The 22,963-nt window shown below is 26.4% G+C and overlaps 3 protein-coding genes across 6 annotated transcripts; 2 read left to right on the top strand and 1 right to left on the bottom strand.

The window, feature by feature from the left end:
• The first annotated feature begins 370 nt into the window (after nt 1–370).
• Nucleotides 371–10,674, top strand: GluRS-m (putative glutamate--tRNA ligase, mitochondrial). Of its 3 annotated transcripts, none has more exons than XM_012293812.2 (10): nt 371–820; nt 978–1,212; nt 1,369–1,564; nt 1,641–1,855; nt 1,915–2,137; nt 2,263–2,423; nt 2,505–2,668; nt 2,748–2,905; nt 2,976–3,082; nt 10,579–10,674. In XM_012293812.2, exons 1-9 carry the CDS (start codon nt 721–723, stop codon nt 3,054–3,056), a joined length of 1,533 nt encoding a protein of 510 aa, XP_012149202.1. In that variant the 5' UTR covers nt 371–720; the 3' UTR covers nt 3,057–3,082; nt 10,579–10,674. The 3 variants fall into 3 exon arrangements, with proteins under 3 accessions (XP_012149202.1, XP_076395351.1, XP_003707042.1); XM_076539236.1 differs by lacking the exon at nt 10,579–10,674 and adding an exon at nt 4,097–4,930; XM_003706994.3 differs by lacking the exon at nt 10,579–10,674 and adding an exon at nt 3,171–3,386.
• LOC100881065 (diacylglycerol kinase eta) lies at nt 7,265–18,794 on the bottom strand. Its single transcript, XM_012293813.2, has 22 exons — nt 18,329–18,794; nt 17,553–17,757; nt 17,135–17,271; nt 16,922–17,013; nt 16,719–16,849; nt 16,112–16,280; nt 15,935–16,037; nt 13,282–13,604; nt 12,897–13,211; nt 12,512–12,663; nt 12,188–12,431; nt 11,684–12,069; nt 11,287–11,612; nt 10,917–11,190; nt 10,507–10,734; nt 10,258–10,360; nt 9,916–10,185; nt 9,551–9,845; nt 9,136–9,465; nt 8,918–9,013; nt 8,709–8,840; nt 7,265–8,612 (listed from the first exon to the last, which is right to left on the bottom strand). The coding sequence occupies exons 1-22, from the start codon at nt 18,365–18,367 to the stop codon at nt 8,322–8,324; spliced, it is 4,641 nt and encodes a 1,546-aa protein (XP_012149203.2). The 5' UTR covers nt 18,368–18,794; the 3' UTR covers nt 7,265–8,321.
• A 433-nt stretch (nt 18,795–19,227) lies between these two features.
• Arpc2 (Actin-related protein 2/3 complex, subunit 2) lies at nt 19,228–22,938 on the top strand. 2 transcript variants are annotated; one of them, XM_076539374.1, is made up of 8 exons: nt 19,228–19,289; nt 19,460–19,696; nt 20,191–20,284; nt 20,770–20,869; nt 20,950–21,151; nt 21,233–21,453; nt 21,560–21,761; nt 21,850–22,938. In XM_076539374.1, exons 2-8 carry the CDS (start codon nt 19,623–19,625, stop codon nt 21,875–21,877), a joined length of 921 nt encoding a protein of 306 aa, XP_076395489.1. In that variant the 5' UTR covers nt 19,228–19,289; nt 19,460–19,622; the 3' UTR covers nt 21,878–22,938. The 2 variants fall into 2 exon arrangements, with proteins under 2 accessions (XP_076395489.1, XP_012149200.1); XM_012293810.2 differs by having other exon boundaries at nt 19,254–19,369.
• The last annotated feature ends 25 nt before the right edge of the window (nt 22,939–22,963 follow it).

Below are 22,963 nucleotides of genomic sequence, written 5' to 3'. Positions count from 1 at the left end.
ACTAACTCGACCAATCACTTGTTATCAGCGCCAAATGTAAATATTTCATCGGGCATATTTTATTATAAACTGGTATTACTTTTATATCTCACTGATATTACGTTATTCGCTACTACAAATTGTATAAAAATAAGAAAAGATTGCTACAACCTTTATATCATTTTCAATGTTTTCTTAAGTAGTGAAATTTTTGTTTATAAACTTATTCTGCTGGCTATTTTGATTAAATATTAAAAACTGTAGTTAAAAGAACATAAATATTGCTAAAAATTAAGAAATATATTCTTAAAATGCAAATAAAACATTTGAAATATAAAATATATTTATATTGTATTTTAAATATATATATACACATTTGTATGTATATATACTTTTAACAGCATTTAAAACATATAAACATTAGAAACTATTAAAAGTGAATGAAATTAATATTTTAATATTTGTTTTATACGATATTTTTTTAAGTTGATAAAACATGGAACACGTATCAGAAATAAGAACACTTATTTCATACATCGAACGTAAGCGAAAGCGTAAATGAATTATACGTTGCCGATAACCTATTCTTATGCATATAATTAGTGAATTTAAAAAATAGATTACTTATATGAATGCATTTCATAAAGTTATACTACTGTGATCTAAGCTAAGACAATTTTTGAGAAATTTAATGGTATTCATAATAAAATTTTAATTATCATTACATCACAATAAGATAAGATGAAGTGTAACATATTTCGTATTACAAATGTACAATTTGTACAGAAAAGGTTTTTTAAAAAGCTTCAAGTGAGAGTTAGATTTGCTCCTAGTCCAACTGGTATGTAAAATGATTATTTTCTTCTTTCATTAATGATTTACTATAAAACAATGTGGAGAAATGTACTTGTATTAATGCTTAGTTTTTATTATAACAGGTTTTATTTCTTTCTTGAACAGTTTACTATTGATGTATATAAAATATATTTTATTTCTAGGATTTTTACATATAGGAAGTTTACGAACTGCATTATACAACTATTTATTTGCTCGTGCTAATGATGGTTCATTTATTTTACGAATCGAAGATACGGATCAATCTAGGTGCATACCTGGAGCAATAGAAAAAATTGAGAATGATTTATTATGGGCTGGAATTATACCTGATGAGGACCCACTAAGAGGTGGACCAGTTGGCCCATATTTACAATCAAAACGACTTGAAATATACCAGTATGTTAAAAATTATAGCGATAAAAGTTATTTAGTTCTTATTCTGAGAAATGAAAGATTTTGTTAAATTGAATATTTCATTTATTTATACATTCTATTAGTAAATTTTTTGTTTAAATGATTCACATTCTGAATTCATAACTCATTAAATTACAGGGAACATGTACTTAAACTTATAAATAATCAGTCTGCGTATTACTGTTTTTGCACAGAAAATAGATTACAGTTATTAAAAAGAGAAGCTTTAAAATGTGGACAAGTGCCTAAATATGATAATAGATGTCGACATTTAAGTGATGATGAAGTGAAACAAAAACTTAAGAAAGGAGATCCCTATTGTATTAGATTTAAGGTAGGCTAAAATACTATCAAATAATATTGCCTTACTTAACTGTAGTTTAAAGAGTCATTTTTGTACATTCTTGCAGTTGTCTTCTGAGATAGAATGTTTTGATGATATAATATATGGTAAAATAGAACATGATATAGGAAGTAGAGAAGGAGATCCAATTATTATTAAAGGAGATGGTTATCCAACTTATCATTTTGCAAATGTTGTTGATGATCATTTAATGGGAATATCTCATGTCTTACGAGGAATTGAGTGGCAGGTGTCTACACCTAAGCACATAATGATGTATAAGTAAGTATAATTATCACTCTCATGCATAATATAAAAAAATAAAAATTATATTTTTATAGAGCATTTAATTGGACCCCTCCTGTATATGGACATTTACCATTAATATTAAACCCGAACGGAACAAAACTATCAAAAAGACAAAATGATATAAACATTGAATACTTCAGAAAAGAAGGAATCTTTCCATTAGCACTTCTAAATTATGTTATTCATGCAGGTGGTGGTTTTGATAACAGGGGTGGAGCTCATTATATTAATAGTTATGAAGAATTAATTAAACAAGTATGTTTCTATATTAAAGTTCCAATTAAATTTAATTTAATTCATACATATATGATACATTTATGATAGTTACATATGATATATATATGTTACTTTATTTTAATTTCTTTTTTGTAATGTTTCAGTTTAATATTTCTAAAATAAAAGTAGCTTCTAATAAACTTTCACCACCGAAATTATTAGAATTTAATAAGATAGAAATGTCAAAATTATTAGCAAATGAAAAGAATAATAAATTTTTAGTTGAAAGAGTTAGAAATCTTGTTATGGAGGCGTATTCAGAAAGGTATGAATTTTACTATTTGTTACAAATATTAAGTTTTTTTTAGTATTTAGAGCTTTCCAAATGTTTTAAACATCGTTTCAGAAAAATTGATGGAAGTTTGCATTTAGATGATCATCATATAATTACAATATTAAAATGGGCACAAACTAGAATATCTAAGTTGAGTGATTTAATATCTCCAGAAATGAGCTTTATATGGATCATTCCAGCTACATCTGAAGATAAAGTTCATTCCGAGTACTCAGGTATAATTTTTATTTGTTCCATTTTATTACATAATAAATTATATTTTTCATTATACTATTATTTTTGATTATATATTAGATGCGTTCAAAATATTAAATAACAAATTGCTGGAAATTGACACTGAACATTTTCACAAGTCATGGATGAACAGTTACTTAAAACAATTTGCTGCTGAACATAGCATTCCATATGCAACATTTATGAAACATCTGCGTTTTATCCTTAGTGGTTTAAAAGTAAGTATTAAGTGTTGTAATTACTTTTCTCCATTTTTTTTATACATTTAATATATTTTTACATTTTTAGGAAGGTCCGCCAGTTGCTGAGATGATTGAAATTTTAGGAAAAGATACTACATTGTTCAGAATAAATCACTATATTTCCTGAAATTGAATATATGATTCAGTCAATTTGTAAGTTTATAACTAACATTAAATTTTAATATTTATGCTTTGAGTTTAATAAAACATTTATTATGAAGAATGTAATAAAATGTTACAGGCATAACGTCACACAGTGAACGTTTTCAGTAGAATAAAAAGCTTAGATATCTAGTCAGTTTTTTAACGAAATTGATGGAACATCTATCTCATTGTATAAGTTTAAAACCATCAAACAAGTATTTAATTTTACCTATCCTATGTATATATAAAGTAAAACACGTTAAATACTATAAATTTGGTTTTAAAACTATTATTAAATATATAAATGTTTTTATTATTAATGGAATTTTTCATTTGTTTAGCACAAATAATTTGTCATTTACGTGGTGTACATATTTTTTAAAACAATTTAGGTATTTAATATAATTCCAATATTTAAATAACTTCTGACAATAAAAACAGTAGAAATATTTATTAAACAGTAGTGAATAAATAAAAGACATTGTATAAATACAGTTTCTACTACTACGCTTTTATTATATAATTACAGTTTTAACTATTTTAAACAAGAATAGTTGTTTTTACAATGTAGAATCTACATAATTAAAAGACGTAGTTGCACTTATTATAGAGCTGTTTTACGAAACATGTTCAGCTTATGTAACTAATATTAGATTTATAACGTTTAGTTTAATGATTCTGAGAAAGACATTGTTAAAATGTATTTTTGGAGCTGTATTACTTACATGTAGAATTAAATAATAAATTATAAACAAAAAATAATTATATTATTAGTACGTATAATTATAACTATATATATATAATTATTTTGTTTAAGTATATATAATTCAACTGTTGCATTTTTTAATGCATTATATGGCTCAATAAATGATACAGGAATATTAAGTACATGAGATGCATTTTCTTCTAGAACATTTAGATAATTCATTTACATTACATTTGTTACCTTTAACTTTATTGCTATAAGATAATATTTTCTTTAAATAAAATAACTAATGAGAGTATACTATCTTTTCATTTCAGCTATAATCTCAAATAAATATCACATGCAAATTATTTTTCTAGTTGACTATTATTTACAATATACAATTTGGAATGCATAATACAATTTTGAAGTTAGTACATGATAGCATAATGTCAGTTATGTAAGTACACATTTAGAATTAGAAAATTTAAGAATAGGCACTTTTGTCTTTGCAGTTTTACATTGGAATTAATTAAACCTTTCATATATAAATACATACACACATACATACATACATTTATTCATTCATTTGTACGTACATCCATACATACATAAACACACATCTACATAAAAGAGTTAATTAACTTTGGGATTTAAATTGAGCATTTGATAAAATTCAAAAAGGCAAGGCATCAAATAGTACTACATCAAATTCTATAGATTGGAAAAGTTCTGTTATTATATTGCAACTGTTATTATTTCATAATTTTTGTCCTAAAACATGGCTGATATTTAAAAAACAATTTAAATATCATATAATGAAGTACTATTTTCTTTTCCTACAAAGAACATTAGAATCATTCAAAATGTTAGGGCTATTTGCAATTATAGATTTCCCCTTTAATGTACCTTTAACATTTTTAATTTATTGATTAATAAGATTTACTATATTTTTAAACTTTTTGTATTACTATTTAATGAAATGTGTTAGGTGTTACAAAGCTAGATAAGCTTCAATAAGTCTACTGATATTTAATCTGAAAGTTTTTTTTTTAATTTCATTGTTGCACAGCTGTAAAATTACATCACAAAGAAGAAATCATGTAGTAACACCTGCTTGTTTTATATGTACATCCCTTTATATTCAATCTACTCTACATATTATATATAAACAAATAGTAATATGATAATAATAATGATGAAAAAAATATTTAAAAATACATTGCTTGTTGTTATCATTGTGGCTATTATCAATGAATAAATAATATAAAAGGGAAACTCGTTTTTAATATAGAAATTATGCAGATGTTAATACTTAATTTAATATTTGGATGTTTAACTACTACTAAATGTTATGGAAATGAAGTAAATATATATACAAGTCAGATTTAAACATTGTAATGTATATGGTACATACAATAAAAGAGTACTAAATGATTAACCTTCGCATGTCTATGATTAGGACACTTGAGACTCATTATAGTAACATTACATTAATTATTATTTTGAAATAAAATGATGAATATTAAATGTTTTGAATATTACTGATTTATAATAAGCAAATATATTTCCTATTTACATTATTCTATATTATACCATGTGGTAGCAACACAATGACACTTCTACAGATGAAAATTGAAGTTTATAAAATATACAACAATTTTCATTTAGAATGCATTTATAAAATCTTAGAATGAATCATAATTGTCCCAGACATTAGCATTCATATTTTGACATTCGAAGGTTAAAGCATTGTGACAATTGGCAGCTTTCCACCAGTAATAATAGTATAACGTTTTATACTATAATATAGTGCAATAATGCAATATAATGTTATTATCAAATTTATAAACAAACGTATACATGTGCACATATAGGTCATGTGTGCACAGATGGAAGTATTTATCAAACATCAATGTATTGTATAGTAAACAGTACCTGTTTAATATAGTTTCAATCTTCATTATTCTATTCTATAAGAATATGAAAAACAACAGAAGGAAATATATGTATAAAGGTGTATTCAACCTTCAATACAGAAATGAATACCAGAACATTTTTTTGAAGCAAAGTGATACATTACAACCCAAATAACAATTTGTTAAAAATGTCTAAACAAGCCATACTGTATGTTGTCCTAAACTAAATAACATTTCACCTTTGTTCATTGAGTTATAATATATGACATTACTCCTAAAAATCATCCTGATGCTCGACCTTACTCTTATAAATTAGTCACAGACGATAATAATACATCTTTGAAAGATAGTGATTGTTTAGTTGTGTTTATAAATTAGTTGTAATGGAAATACTGGCAATAGCCATTAGAAAGTGCAATACTATTAGTTTCACGTGCTTCTTTATAAGAAATTATGTTAAATACTTTTCTATTTAATAAATGTACTATTTAGAAGAATCTATAACATTTAAATTTTGTCGATCGCACATTCCATCAATTGTCTTTATAGTAACATTCTCTTCAAACATATACATCTGAAAAATTTGTTTCTTTTCCGATAAATTTGTACATGATATTTTTATTGCCATTGGCGGGTGTTTTACACACGTTCTTTTTTACTTTATCATTGTCAATGTTATTATTATCATTATCATGATTGTTAATTTATTTTCTTGCAATTGTTATACAGGTCTAATGCAACTGTTACGAATCATAGCGCGAGGTCATTTCTCGGTGGAATTAGAAAGAAATGTTAGTTCTACCACATTTTTGTCCAGGTACACTAAGAAAAGAGTTAGGACTTAGAACAGTTGCATATACCACCCTGTATATGATTATATTGATTAAATCTCACTTTCATTAAGGATATTGTTATACATTAAAAATGTTTCTCAAGTACAATTTTGTTATAGCAATTTAGCTATGTTAAAAAGTTGTAATCACAAAGCATTAATACATAAAAAAATTTCAGCAGAATGACATGTATACAGTGAAATATACATATATGTATACGTATATATCTTTTGTATAATTAAGCATATATGCGCATACATCTGTACATATACATATATATGTATATATATTTCATATAATGTAATTTAATATGAATCAGACGTAAGTACAAATGAAATTTTGAATATAAATAACAAAAATATATAATAACAATTGATTTCAGTTGTTTACTATTAACATTTTAAGTATATATATATTTTTTTTTATTAGATTTCGTTATTTCACAGATTATATGGGTTTTACCTGATTATTCACAGTTTATATACACATGTAATATTATTCAGTTTTGCATCTTAAATACTTTAAAGATGTTAAGTAAAAATGATGAATTGTTACGAAAGTATAATATTTTTAACTCATTTTATAAAATTCACAGTAAAATATTCCAAGGTAAATAATTTTAACTCATAAAAATATGCAGAAATGTCGATGAAATATTTGTCAAATTAAATGATATATTAAAAATACATTTTTTATGTAAGCAAGTACAAATGTGTATATTAAATACAAAAAACAATTGTAAACCCATATCGTATTTGTTAAAGAATCACAGTTTATGCATTCATTAATTCTTAATTTCCATTTTATCAAACAATATCCGACGTTATTCAAAAACAAGTGTAACTTAATACAGTAATATTCATTGATGAAATTATTATAAAAGAAATATCTCAATATTTATACTTGAATTCTAACACTAAGCATTATAAAAAAAATAACTTTTTACTTCAAGTTTTGTTATCATTATGCTGTTATGAAATTCCTCTATGATATACTTTTATTTTGAAAGTATCTTGTGTATATATTGTGTGAATATATACATATACATACTCATAGTATATAAACATTACTACTTTTACAAAAAAAACTAAAATCACAGTAAATTAATATAAATTACAAATAGAATGACTTATATAAATGATATAATTGACAATACTCAGTTCATACCTAATATTTAGAATATAATTTTTAAATATATTAATACTGTTTTAAGTAAACTTAACATAATATTCTGAAACTCGGAACATCTAACAAATATAAAAAGTAATAAATAATGGCATAATACATACTCTTAAACTTATAATATGATTTGCATTAATACATAATATTTGAAGTCTTTAATTTTTGTACAATATACAAAGGAATAAATATAAATTACTCTTCAGTAAATTATTATACTGTTAATTAAATTACCGTTAAAATCTTACTCATTGTATAAATGCATAATCAATGTTATTTTATGATGGCATTGCATTAAAATGTATTATATTAAGTATGAATATAGCATGCTTAACATAACGTTAGATTAACAGTTTGGCACTAATAACATCATTTTGTTATAGAGCAGTGTAGAAAATAATTTTTGTATAACACTGCTACCTCACAGTAAGTGCCCTTTTTGTATGAGAATATCTACATTTTTTATATTGCATATTTAGTATTACATAACGTTTGTAGTTCTAGTTTTCAAATGATTCTTGTAAATTATTAATGTACGTTTATAATTTTGTATTTTTCGATAATTATTAACTAATATAATATATTATCTATTGATTGTATGATTTATACTTTGAAATATTGAAGTCGTATACCTAATTATTTAAATCATTAATAGCTTGTAAGATTCTTTTAACGTGTCCTATTTTAGTAATACCAAGTTCTTTGAGATCTCTACGGGCTAATGATAATAATTCCCTACCACGTATATCATGAGAAACGAATTTATCAGTATATTCACCCAACTGTAGACCTTCCAACCAAGAACAAACTTCATGCACACCCCATGTAGTAACTTGTTCCCGAGCAGGGTGTGCTCCAGAATTACCTCCCGAACGTCGAAATTTCAACCAGAATAAACCTTTGTGTCGATTTTTTTTATCTCCCTTAAAAAAAAAGGTTCAGAATGTTATACTAATTTAGTAACGTCTACTGCATTAAATACGTAATATAAAAATCATTATTCTAAATCAAAACTATACCTGTTCATCTGATGTTAAATTTTGTAAGTATACTAATCCTGTGCCACCTTCATCAAATGTACATTTTTTTAATTCTTGTTCCATATTGGCTAATGAAAAAGATAAGTTGTTCTCTAAACCTTCTCGTATCTTCTACATTAAACAAATTTAATGATTAATAAATTGTTTGTAGGACATAAGAATAAATACATAAATTATAAAATACATACTAAATTATGTGCTTTATCTCTAAGTAATTCACATGAATCTTCGTAAAGTTGTCTTGCACCTGATACCAATTCTGTTACAAGTGGTCTTAAATTGTCCTATTAAACAATATTAGATACAATTGATAAATTATTCGAATACTGCAGTAACTAATATTTAATTATAATCAATTTCAACCTAATTCTAAATTTAATTGGTAATATCACAAAATAATACTAACTCCTTGCACTATTTTTCCATCCGAATATAATTGTTTAAGTGCTTGGTCTGTTCGTGCTGCAACTTGAGACAAATCAGGTTCCAAACTTTGATGTGATATAATAAGAACTTCTACCCATTTAACTAAAGTTGTAACTGCCTCAATAAAACCCAGCAATATATACATTTCTTCATCGTTTAAATGTGACGGCTTACTCTGTATTGGTAAAGGAGTCTTTGTTTGAGATTGCAATTGTAATTGTGTACTATTTAAAGTAGACGCTGATTGAGATATTGCATTAAGTGTATTGCGTTGTTTTTCCTCCCACGTTTTTAAAGACGTCTCGAGTGCCTACATTTTAAAAAATAGAATTTATAATTGTGATTATTCTTAAATCTGCATTTTCTTAATTCTATTAAGGATTAACGTTGCTTACTCGATTTCGGTAAAGCATTTGCATACGATTTTTGTGTATAATACGTATGATACCAGGACGCTGTATCCATGCTTCACCATCGACTTGTATAGGTACTCCTTCTTCTCCCAAAATATTAATTTGAACCGTTTGACACTGTGCAATTCGGTGATGTTGTAAATTAATAAGTCGTGATGCAGCCATTTGAACAGATCCGAATACAGCCACAACTTCTAATATGCGATCGTCAAACGAAGGAGCCAGAAACAAGTCTCCTTCTTTCGTGCCTCCCCAAAAATTGGTACCACCCATAAAACTGTAAAAATATCGTAATTTTATGAACGAAAGGTATTCATATACAATTATATATTTATCTTTATTTGTACCTTGGAATGTTCAATACAACAATTCCTTGCAAAGACGGTAATGGTATACGTTGACCATCACATTCTAGCTGTACTCTTTGTTCAAGATTTTTATATGTTTTTTGTAATAATTGTTTGGATCCTAATACACCATACCACATATAGTTTTTTGCCCGTGATCGACATTTTTCAGGATGTTCTTCTCTTTTATGATGAAAGTCGAGGCTAATTTTTGCATCAATGCCGATTCCAAAATAATTGTTCATAACACAACGTTCAAAATAACCTTCCCTGATTAATTTAAAAAACAATTAATTATAAACAATATATATTTTATAAATAATATAAAATAATATAACTCACATTAAAGTTTCATCAGGATCCATTAATGGTGATACTGCTGCACAAAGTGCATCTGCATTTGCAAGCAATGCTTGACTAATAAGACCTGATCCTCCACTAACATCTAAAGGCATAAACAACTGGATAGTTTACAAAGAAAAGTAAATCTTGTTAAATAATATAGTATTGTTGAAAAAAATTTGTAAATCATTTTTATAAATGATATGCAAATATGTATTTGCTACATAAAAGCAAAATATTTTTACTTACTTGGCCACATAGGTAATTGAACTAAAGGATTAATAATTGGAAGTTTTTTAACATCCTCAGTTTTGTCAACAGATTTTACTCTTTCATGACGCAAACTTGCATTGGAACCATCAAATCTTGCAGCTGTAGCAGCTAGAGAGACTACTTCCGATGCTTTTAACAGACTTCCATTGCTAATTCGTCGAGTTGCTTGAGGAGAAAAACCTGACTCTGGTAGCTCTACACTTACTAATTACGTATGAAACCGATTAATAAATATAGATAACAACATTAGAAGAGTTATTGTAAATAATTTATAAACAAATCATGTACTAAAATAAAAATGTTTAAAAATAAGAAGTACATCTTATTAATTACCCGGGACTTTACTAAATTATGGCAATGAATTAATAAATGGAATGTTAACTTACATTTTTCCATGCTTTCATCATTATATCGTCTTAAATACGGACTCATTTTATATCCCTTGTCTGAATCATGTTGACTTTCAATTGATGTTGAGGGACTGGGAGGATTAATTATAACACTTATCGTTGGTGGGAAATTACTAGGTTTTTCATTTGTTGTGGTAGTATCCGCAGAAACAGTAAAACAACAAACAGGACTTAACAAATCAGATGTTTTGCGATCTCGAGAATCATGACTGTTCTGTTCAGATGATCCTATGTTATCCTTGGCTTTATTCTATTAGGAATTAATACAAATTTAAATTATATTTCAATACATTTATGATAAAAATTGTATAAATGATAAAATATTAATTATAAGTAAATAATTTACTTCAGTTTCTGAAACAGAATTCTTTGTTGATTGCTTCTTAAATGATCGTTTGGCAATATCATTGCCTTCTACAAACTGTGCTATACTACAAGGTTTCTGTGGTTTTTCCATCTGTTTAGATTCTAAACATTCTCTCACAGAGTCATATTTTTCTCCTATCATTGTGCTAATCAAATCTTGTCCAAGAGAACTTAAATCATCGATTAAACTTTCAGAATTTTGTATATCACTAGTGAGCACATCTGAATTATCAGGAGAATCAATATGTCCAATATCAGAACTATCAGATCTTCGTGTAGAATCAAATATGTCATTACTTATACGAACTGAAATAAATAACAAATTGTGTTAGTTCAAAATTTAAGAGAATTATTAAAATTTATTACTTGTCACTTACCAATTTCACTTTCACTACTTCGCATTACATAGTTCTTAAAATCCAGTGTATCAGAAATTGTACTGTCTGTACTAATAATGCTGTTACTACAGCTACCTCTACTGTCACATTTAATTCTATTTTCAAATTTTTCTGTATGTTCTGGGGATAGATGCTTAGATTGGAATGACTCTGTATCAGGAGAAATAATAGTATCTTGCATAGTAGCATCATCTGAAGGTGTACTCGTATCAAACGTAGTTCTTGTAACACTAGTTGGAAATTCTGAAGAAAGTTTTATATTATTAAATTCAGATATTTGTTGATCATTAGACATTAGATTTTCTGTTTCTTGCTGATTGTTAGTAGATTGAGACTCAATTGTAGGCACATCAAAATCAAGTGAACTAAAAGCAAAAATCAATATATTTTATTATTTTTGTATTTTATGCAACATATAAGTTACAGTATAATAAAATGATTTTAACTTTTGTTAATAATGTATATTAAAAAGTATATATCTACCCTTGTGGAAAATTTTCACTGTTTCGTCTACTATCAGCAAAACCATCAGGAGCAGGTAATGTTAACAACTCTTCAGGTTGAGAATCTCTCCTAAGGTCAGGTATTGGACTTAAAGAAGTTACATTAGGAGTAGGACTAGTACATGTTAAATTATCGGAACTTGTTATAGATTCTATTAATGGTTCAATAGATAAATTGTCAACATGGTCCACTTTTAAACCAGGAATATCCAGTTGTTTTTTACCTACAATGTAATTTAATATTTATGAAACAAAGAAATAGATTATATGAATTCTAAAAAAGATTATTTGTACATAAACTTACTTGACATTGAATTTAACACAGTACTATCATCTAATGAAATACTTGTGTCTGTTATTTTAGAAGTATGCTTCGTGTCTGCGTTAATTTGATCACCCATAGCCAGTTGTGAATACTCCACTAAATGTCTTATAATTCGTTTCAAACTATTTACTCTATAATTCAATAAAGATGACTAAAATTAATAAGATAAACATGAGATTTCCTCATGCAGTGTCCCAAGATAATTGTCATGTGATTATGGAGAACTTGTTAAAATTTTAATAAAAAATAATTTTATGAATTTTAGGGAACCAGAAAAGACTAATTATTTGTTGCATCTATGATGGAGAAATTATTCAAACAATAGAAAAATACTCAAACAATAATGTCAAAGTGTAATATTTACCTTGATATTACACATTCTTTCTCCATAAGTTGTCTTCTTCTCTGAAGCCTTTTTAAATTTGTTATGTCTTTTTCTGGCTTTTCTAACACTCCTTTTTCACAACTATCGGGTGAAACAGAAATGTCTGTATTTAAAGTAATATTATCGACTTCTTCTACAGTTTCAGTTAAGTAACCTTCTTCTTTACATAAAGTTTGTAACAATAAATCAAGCTTTTTCTGAAGTATTTTACATTTATTTTCCATTTGTTGGTCCTCTGAGTTTATATTCTCCTTTATATATGTTGTAAAATCTTTTACTGTGTCACACAAAGTTCTGTAAATAATATTTTCCATTATAATAATGTTTATTTTTGCATTAGTGTATTGTTTTGTGGAATACTTACCTAATACTAGATAAAACTACACTTTCCTGATCCGATTCTAGAATGTTTGTTACATGAGTAACAATATTATTCTCATACTGATGGGCAATGTTGGATTTTAACATTGTATTAGATGGACTTATCACACCTTTGTGGCATGGTAAAGATATGCTGCGTTCAAAAGTCATAACACTCCATCGATCAAGCATTTTTGTTCCTGCTTTTTCATATTTTTCTAACAGTTGGGGCAAATGAGCATCATCATCACAAGAAGACCCCCAACCCAATACCCGTGCTAAATCATTTCCTGTTCCCAAAGGTAGCACTCCAACTTGGCACTGCTTCTATTTTAAATTTTTATGTAAAAAACATTAATTTTATTACAGTATTTATAGAAACATACATTACAAATTAATTAACAATTATATTCATGTATGCAAATCCCAAAGTTCGTGTAAATGTTTATTACTATCATATCTATAATCATTTTTAATATGCTCCTGTTACAAATTAAATATTATCACTTAAATATGATGAATAATCTACATAAACTTTGAGAATTATATTATATTATATTATAATATATATAAACTTTTACCTATTATGCAACATACATTGCAAATAAGCAAAGCAATAGTTAAACATTCAGAAAAAGAATGTTGGAAAATGTATATTGTATAAGTTTACTAATTGCTTTTCAATATAGTCCCAATTTATTGTAATACATTTTTCCAATCAAACTCAATCAACTTTTCAATTCCATTGAAATAAAATTTCTCATTGCAAAGTACTAGAACCTTGTGCTTACCAAAGCAAAAGTAGAAATTTCAATTGAAATAAACCTCGTGGTAGAATGTCTACATGTGGTACAGTCTGTTCCAACACAATTCCTTTAAAAATTTAAAAACGGAAAATCTCTCAACTTAACTCCATTGTCTTAACTGAATAATGAAGGTGATAAGAAGATTTCATTAATTTAAACAAAAAAATAAATGTCTTTAAACAACTGATATATTTTTCAAATCACACAAAGATATGTAAAAAACATGTAATACAAAAAGGTATGTAATATATAATATCATAATAGTAAATATTTATATTATTTAAATGACAAATATTAAAAACATTCAAGAATTCTAAGAAAATGCGTGCTTATTTTACACTTACCATCTACAAATAAAGTTAATGAAGCTTCACGCATACAAAGAATCCTAATACCAAACACCAGTATCATCTGAAATAAAATTATAAAAGAGACACGCCATGCTGTGGAAAATATTAAAGCTTTTTATCATTATTCGTTTAACCCTTCCATGAAACATGCAAATCTATTAATTTTAAATAAACTTGAATTACACAAATTTAATAGTTCAATGGTTCACGTCTGTCACATAGTAAATATCTGTCACTTTCAAATCAACAGATTTAATTACTTGATAGAGTTAAATTCCAGAAGGGAGACTTATTTTTGAAACTGTTTGCATTCTACATAACATTTCATAATGTTCATTTTTATAATAACATTTTTATTACTTGGAAGCTAAAGGACATAAAGGAAGCCATTTATTTGTTAGATTGGGGAAATAAAAAAGTTATACAAAACTTTATATTACTATCTATTATAATGGAAAATAATAGTACAAAGTTGTTAAAATCATAAATGACTTAAATATGCAACCTTACTACTATTGAAAGGAAAATAATGGGTAAAATATACAGAACTCTTTAGAAAAACCTATCTCTTTTATTAAATATTTGAAGAACATACAAGGTATGTACAGTAATCCCAAATATACTTCAAACACAATAAAATGATTTTTAAAAGAAAAGAATATCCTTCTTGACCACTTGAAACACTGATTGCTAATCCAATAGAGAATCTGTAGGAACAATTAAATTGGCAAATACTATACCATTAGTAATATTGAAATTTAATTTTCACAACTCTATTAGGACAGAAGAGTGGTAAAATTCCTATAACTATGTTAGGAATAAAAAATAAATGGCATAAATAACAGAATTACTTATTAAAAATACTGCCATATTATTAGTTCTTAAATAATTTGTAAGTATGTATTAGCTATAAAACATTGAGTTAGTTTTTAGCAAAAATAAATTGTAAAATATTTATTAATTATAACAATGTATTAAAAATAAGTTATACTTATTTCTGTCACGAGATTTGTAAGCTCATGTATATATATTTTTACTGTGATGTTTAAAATGATAATATTGTAGAGGAGAAGAAGAATATTTTTACTTGATTTTAAATTACAATAGTGGAATTTTCACAGAAGGATTAAGCAAACTATAATATAAAAATATTTTTGCATATATATGGAAGGATATTATAACATTCTGAACAATCATAATAAAATGCAAGCATGCAATAGTCGAAAAATAAACTTCATTTTTATTATTTAATCTGAAATACACTTTTTTACTCATGTCATTATGTGATTTCTAAATGTATTTATAATCATATTTAATGTTCATGCTTATGTATGTGCACATGAACAAATTTCAATATTAACTCTACAGAGCATTACAGCCTCTGCATAGCAAAATTATATTTAAGATAAATCTATATATGTACAGTACGTAATTAAAATTTAAATTCATGCAATTAGCTAATATTTACAAAACCAAAAAATCATGTAAATTTTCTACTTACATGCATTCCTAAACGATCAATTTCCGAAAGAACCCAACCAACAGATCCATCGCCGCTGCATACCAAAATTCGAAATGGATCGAAATGACGAAATAATCTCAACCTATTCATTATAAGTTCTTCATAAGATTTTTTCGCTTATTATAAAATTGCCAAACAATTTATAACAAATCTTACCCTGGTCCTGGTCCTCCTTTAATAAGATCAAATACTTGTGCTGGATTTAATAATTGTTTGAATCTTCTAAGAAATTTAACACCTTGATTGTCACCAGATTTACTATTTACAAATACTAAAAGTGGACTACATCCAGTAGGTCTAATAGCTTCCCAAGCTTCATCGCTACCTATTGAATATTAATGTATACAAGAATTTAATAGAAGATATACAGTACAGTTTCGCTATATAATCATCTTTATGTAGTGCAGTGACTAAATTTCCTGTTATAAGCACTTGCACGATCACTAGTAGCCCTCTTTTTTTATTATAAATTTTTTAATTTCTAAATTCAAAAATTTGAAAATTTCAAATCTACAAATTTGCATATAGCAAAAGTTCATTGCATGTAAAATATACAGTAATGTTCGATTAGTAGTTGCAGGTTTGGAACTTAATTGTAACTGCTATTCAATGATTAGGGATTTTTCTGCGACTACCAAGCGAGCACTATTTGTAACCGTTTACCGAACGTTTCTGCACTTACAGCATATATCTATAATATTACATAATTTGGAAATATAATACAATACTAGCAATATTATCAAGATGTGATAAACTATATTACCTATACTATGCAATGCTGTAGGAGGAACTACACTCAATTTAGCTGGTCCTAATGGACATTTAACACTTATGGCAGGTCTACATGCTGTATGTACCGTAGCTCTACACCATAAACATCTCCAATCTTGAAGTCTAAATAAATGAAATATGAAATAAATAAAAATTTTGAAAACTAATTAATATAGAATGGCTATAATTTTATACCTGAGCACAGAGCCACAAGTTTTGTCACATACTGAACATTTTGAGGATACAGGTAAATTGCCTTCCATCCATTGATGTGGCATAGTAATGTTCTAAGTAAAAAAATCCAAAAATGGACTATACAGTTTTATGTATGTAATACATATTATAACTTTTTTATTAATCATTTAGAGGAATTTTAAAAAAAGGTTGAATTACAGATTTTATACATACCCCATCTTGGTCCTCAATAATGTCCTTGCCAATAGATGCCAATGTGGTCCACTTGCAATTATTTATTGCTTTCATACTACATCGCTTGTGAACTTTATATTTGCATATTTCACAACTTAAACCATGGGATGTAACACCTATGATACATGAATTAATACTTACGTATTATTTCTAATATTAATATCTAGAAAGTAGAAATTAATAATAAAATAAAAATTAATTGAAATAAATTAAATTATATAATCTGATAGTTATATTTTTGATTCAATTTTTTTAAGTATTATAATATAGACCTTGTATTTAATAGAAAAATTAGGAAAACACATAGTAATAATAGAAAGACGAAGTTCTATTTTACATAACAAAATTAAATATCTTTATAAATATATACTATGAATGAAATAATATTTTTATTTACCATAAAGAGCATCTCTGCAAACATTGCAATATGTTGGTCTTGCATGACTTGTTGCATGCCAATGATGATTACCATTAAGCATTTCGGCAATATCAGAATCTGTCTGAGAACGATTCTCTGTTACTGTTCTTATCGCATTTAGCCAATCTTCCATCTCTTGTCTGCTTTCACCACAGAGAACCAATGATCGAAATGGAGTTATCACCTAACAATAAACATGTAATTTACTATTATATCACAAACACTATAACAGAAATCATTAGAATTCAATAATTTAATTTATGCCATTATAATTTTTATCTTTTCTTACTAATATATGAACAATAATTTGTACTACTTTTTCTTTCAATGAACAAGGTTGTATAAATTGTAACTATCAAAAGTCAGTATATTTAAAAGTATGACATTTTTGATCTCATATAATGAAAATATAATTGAAAGCTTATTTCTTTTTATGATACATGAATAGAAATACTTTACTTAATAAAATGTATATATTTCATTGAATACTTCATTCAAAATATTATAAATGTTTTATTTCAAACTGTTTTATACAAAAGTTTGATAATTATATAGAAAGAAAAAATTACTTTTGTTGTTTTCAGTACACTGAATTAAGTACAGTGTAATATAAATAGTAATCAAATGTAACATTGATATTAAACTTAAAATTAAATTTGTTGCACCTGTATAGATTTATATGTAAACAATTACATGTATTCCGAACAAATTAACCTCGTGCAAGTAATTACTGACAAGTAAAAATGAAACATTACCTTGAATCGAGAACGCGTTCTCTGTTGCTTTGGTGACATTTGAATTGTAATTTTAAACACAACATTTGAATGCGTATGATTTGCACGTATCTCGAAGAATTATAAATGTTACATTGGAACGAGAGAGATCGACTTTTGGACATGCGAAAGGTATTACAGCAAAATGCATTGATCATCGGAACAAACAACAGTAGTAGTTATATGCGTGATGGTCTTTTCTTCTTCTTTAAGCCATTGCTGTGCCCTATTTTCCATGGCGCATGTCATGTCACCTCATTTATAAATAAACATCCAAATGAAAATGATATCCATACATTATCGGAATCTTATTATGTACACATCTCCTTTCAACAGCGTTTTGATTTTAAGAGCGTTTCCCACAGGGAAGTAGGAATATAAACGATGAAAGGAATATGTTCAATGTAACACGGAGGTCCAACCATTCAAAAAGGGGTTCAATAGTATGTATACAATGAATATATGTATATACTTATATATATATATATATATATATATATATATATTTATCAATCCAATAAATGATACAGTACAGTTTCGTTATATAATTCTTTTTTATATGGCTCATTGATGGGGTTTTCTTTCATATTCGTATAAACCTTTACGCACACTAGCAATATACCATCATAATAATAACGTATAAACATTTAAAAACCTTTAAATTAAAAAATGTAATAATTTACAAATTTAAAAACGTAGAAAATTCAAATTTACAAACTAATAAATTTTTAATTGACAAATTTGCAAATGCAAATAGTTCAAAATATCAAATTTACAAATGTAGGAATTTGAAAGACCCACGTAGTGACAATTTGCACCGGTCGAGCGCTCTTTTTAATTCATTCCTTCACCGTTGATGGCGCAAATATCACTTTTTCTCATACATGCTTTTTCTAAATGGTTTTATACATTATATAGTAAGGTTACTCTCTCATGAGATTTGGTAAGTGCAATATTTTCGTCATTGCACTTTTACTTAATGAATTACTAAAATTTCATTTATGTAGTGTGATTTTTTAAAAGGTAGAAGTAGATAAACAAATAAAATTTTAATATTGTTAATAATAGATATAAGATAAATATTGTCCAATAAATCAGTTACTGTTGGTGTAGGTGAATGCACGGTGAAGTGACCTGGCTATGTTAAACGTGTGATTACTTGGTTTAAGAGAAGAGATTAGAAATTAGTCAGTATCGTGTATATATGGTTAAACTTCTGAATAGATTGGTAGTTGCTGTGTTGTAACGTTAAAATTAATTAATATAAGATATAATAATGATTTTATTAGAGATACACAACAGAATAGTCGAAGAAACATTAACTAATAAAATAAAAAATACTTTGTCAGGGTAAGTAAAACATTTTCTTTTTTAAGGTTCAGATGTTTCACGTATTTCTAAGATAAAGTTGCAGATTACAAAGCTAGGGCGGTGTCCAATTTAAATGTTAATAACAATAATTTGACATAATATAAAGAAATTCTTCTAAGATAAGTTGTTTTCCTGTTCTTTGATAAATTGTTTTCCAAGTTAAATGGAAAATTCTAAATTCGATAAAATTTGTTTGTATTATGTCAAACAGCTTTTTCCTGATATTTAACATTTATTAGGTTTGATTTTTTAAGATATTAATGATGATATTTTATTGGCAAATATTGCAAAATGTATATAGTTGAGATAATTTGTACAAAATGAAGATTTTTCCATAAAAATATTAAAGAATATGAGGTTAACAAACAATTAAAATATATATAATAACATTTTAATAAATCATTTCACGCTAGCATCAGTTTGCAATATGTATGTTTTGTATTTTATATAATTAAGGTGTGCTTTCTTTACAGTCACAAGCCAGAATCCACAGATGTTGTTATAGCAGATTTTGATGGAGTTTTGTTTCATATTTCTAACTTAAGTGGTGACAAGTCAAAAATTAGAGTAAGTGGACTAAATAGTTTTCTTTATATAATAAAACATTTATAATATAACTAGACTGCAGATATTGTGCAATATATACAATTTGCGAGTAACTTTTCCATATCTGTTACTTTTAATTATGTACATTTACCAGTTAATATTAATTCATTTGTTAAAAAGGAATATCGTATGATTTAATAGAAGCATATTTATGTTTTAAAAATATTGTGATACATAACTATTCTAATCATAATAAATTTTAATTAAACATAATTGACTTAAATGTTCAACATTTTATTTTATCAGCTAATGCATGTTCACCCAATGGTAATTACCTAACTTAGTGAATATTGATCTATTGATGTACTTAATTTTATATTCTAAAGTGACATTATGGATGGTGCTGAAAACATGTGTATCATAACTAAATCATAACTAAACTCGATTGCAACTTGCTTGTGTAATATATTTCATTACAGTCTGTTAATTTATTCAATCTTTTGTAGATAAGTATTTTACTTAAATTTTATAAACAATTACAAGAACATGGAGCTGATGAATTACTTATACGTGAATATGGATCTTATCTAATAACTCCTGAAAATGGTAATACTTTGACAGAAATCATTATATCTATAATTACTCTATTTATATATTTAATTAAATTTTTTTATTTCTGTTCTTAGATTACAATGTTTCTGTGTTAATAGACTTGGAAAATTTACCAGAAGATTGGGAATCATTAGTTAAAAAAATTGCACTTTTAAAAAGACATTGTTTTGCTAGTGTTTTTGAAAAATATTTTGATTTTCAAGAAGAGTATTATGACTCACCAGGTACACAATTACAGAAAAGGGCAGTTATTCAATATAGAGATAAGGAAACAATGTAAGAATAAAATCTTTCATTTTATTGTGATGTATAGAGCAGGTAAAAAATTTGATAAGTATGTATATCCTTTGTATTAAGGTATGTTGAAGCCAAAAGTGATAGAGTGACAGTGGTATTTAGTACAATATTCAAAGACGAAGATGATATGGTTATTGGAAAATTATTTTTACAAGAATTAAAAGAAGGAAGACGAGCAAGTCACACAGCTCCACAAGTTCTGTTTAATCATCGTGAGCCACCATTAGAGTTACAAGATTTTGAAGCAGCAGTTGGGGATTGCATTGGATATATTACATTTGGTAAATGCTGATAATTTATTCTAGTCTGTGAAAATAAGTAAAGACATCTTATTGCATATTACAATTTATAGATTTATTTTTAATTGTTATTCATTCTTTTTTGTAGTGTTGTTTCCAAGACATACAAACAGAGAAGCTCGTAATAATACCATTGACTTAATACACATGTTCAGAAATTACTTACACTATCATATTAAATGTAGTAAAGTATATATTCATTCAAGAATGCGTACCAAAACAACAGACTTTTTAAAAGTATTAAATCGAGCGAGATCTCAATCGAAGAATACCGAAAAGAAAACTATTACGTAAGTATTTTTTTAATAAATATTAAATGTAACTGTTTTTTAATAAATTCTGTTAAGATACTAAATTTGGAAATGTTATATTTTACAGGGGTCGAACGTTCATTAGAAAGGAATGAGTGCAAACATAAAGTTACATTCCTAATATCGTTTTAATAATGGATAAATGACATAGGTTTCATTTATCTTACAGATTTGCTAGAAACTTTTTGATCTTCTGGCAAAAGACATATTGTTTGTAATGGAAGGTTTTAACCCATAAAATTAATGAGTTAGGAACTTCCAATTTCTGAGTTTCATTACTCATCATCTCTAAACAGTACAATGTCCTTTAGAGAAATCTACATCGCTGTAAACATACCTAAATTGTTACATATGCAGCGACAAGTGCATGATTAAAAGGTCATTTTATATTAAAATTCTTAAAGTAATATTACAAGAGTACATAAAGTCTTCAAAGAAATCAGGGAATATATTATAAACGAAGTTAAGAATTATCTTCTGTTTCACTATTTCTGTACGTGACAAATGCTGTTAAATGACATTAATTTTGATCTTTATGTTCAGAATACGTACAATTGCATGTTCTGTTTTAAATGTAAATGTATTTTGTGTTTAATAATTTTATGAGGAACTATTTTCTTGTTTAAAATCCACGTACAACGAAAAATAAAATCAGAACAAAACGCGTGGACGTTATTAATTAATACATTTATATATTGCTTGTATGTTTAACATAGCACTGTGTTTTCTTTTTGATAAATTATTTTTATTATCCATACTCTTATTAACGTATGATTATTGTAAAATAATAAAAGTATTAATTCTGTATAATAGGTAAAATATTTATGAAACCTGTGTTCATATTAGTTGAAAAAATACTTTAGTTCTATTACGAAAATTAGTTATAGAATAAGCTATTGATTTGTAATTCGTAAACGGTTGTAAGGGTTGGATAAAGCACGATTAAGGCGCAAACAAGGGTGTGCCAGATCCTGGTGTTCATTAATAACCACACCCTTTTATTTAACACTGACGTGAAAGCTATAATACGTGTCCCTTACAGTATCAGTGCAAGTGTTTTTTCGGATAGACGTACATAGCAATATTTTTTCCAAGTCTTTGTTATAACAATTGTTTTTATACTTATTTTATAATTAAATGAATTTACAATTTTCAATGTTAGTACAAATTTTGTAGTATTC

The sequence above is a fragment of the Megachile rotundata genome, chromosome 2 (assembly GCF_050947335.1).
Source record: "Megachile rotundata isolate GNS110a chromosome 2, iyMegRotu1, whole genome shotgun sequence".
Lineage (NCBI taxonomy): Eukaryota > Metazoa > Arthropoda > Insecta > Hymenoptera > Megachilidae > Megachile > Megachile rotundata.
This window is presented reverse-complemented; position numbering and strand designations above follow the sequence as displayed.

Excerpts from the sequence above, each read along its gene's own strand:
- GluRS-m (XM_012293812.2), top strand. The coding sequence starts at position 721 with ATGAAGTGTAACATATTTCGTATTACAAATGTACAATTTGTACAGAAA. Across the intron at positions 821-977 it reads ATTTGCTCCTAGTCCAACTG|GATTTTTACATATAGGAAGT; the intron begins GTATGTAAAATG and ends TTTTATTTCTAG. Across the intron at positions 2,424-2,504 it reads ATGGAGGCGTATTCAGAAAG|AAAAATTGATGGAAGTTTGC; the intron begins GTATGAATTTTA and ends ACATCGTTTCAG.
- LOC100881065 (XM_012293813.2), bottom strand. The coding sequence starts at position 18,367 with ATGTCACCAAAGCAACAGAGAACGCGTTCTCGATTCAAG. Across the intron at positions 11,613-11,683 it reads AAGTAGTGAAAGTGAAATTG|TTCGTATAAGTAATGACATA; the intron begins GTAAGTGACAAG and ends TATTTATTTCAG. Across the intron at positions 8,613-8,708 it reads ATTTAACATCAGATGAACAG|GGAGATAAAAAAAATCGACA; the intron begins GTATAGTTTTGA and ends TTTTTTTTTAAG.
- Arpc2 (XM_076539374.1), top strand. The coding sequence starts at position 19,623 with ATGATTTTATTAGAGATACACAACAGAATAGTCGAAGAAACATTAACT. Across the intron at positions 19,697-20,190 it reads ATAAAAAATACTTTGTCAGG|TCACAAGCCAGAATCCACAG; the intron begins GTAAGTAAAACA and ends CTTTCTTTACAG. Across the intron at positions 21,152-21,232 it reads TATAGAGATAAGGAAACAAT|GTATGTTGAAGCCAAAAGTG; the intron begins GTAAGAATAAAA and ends CTTTGTATTAAG.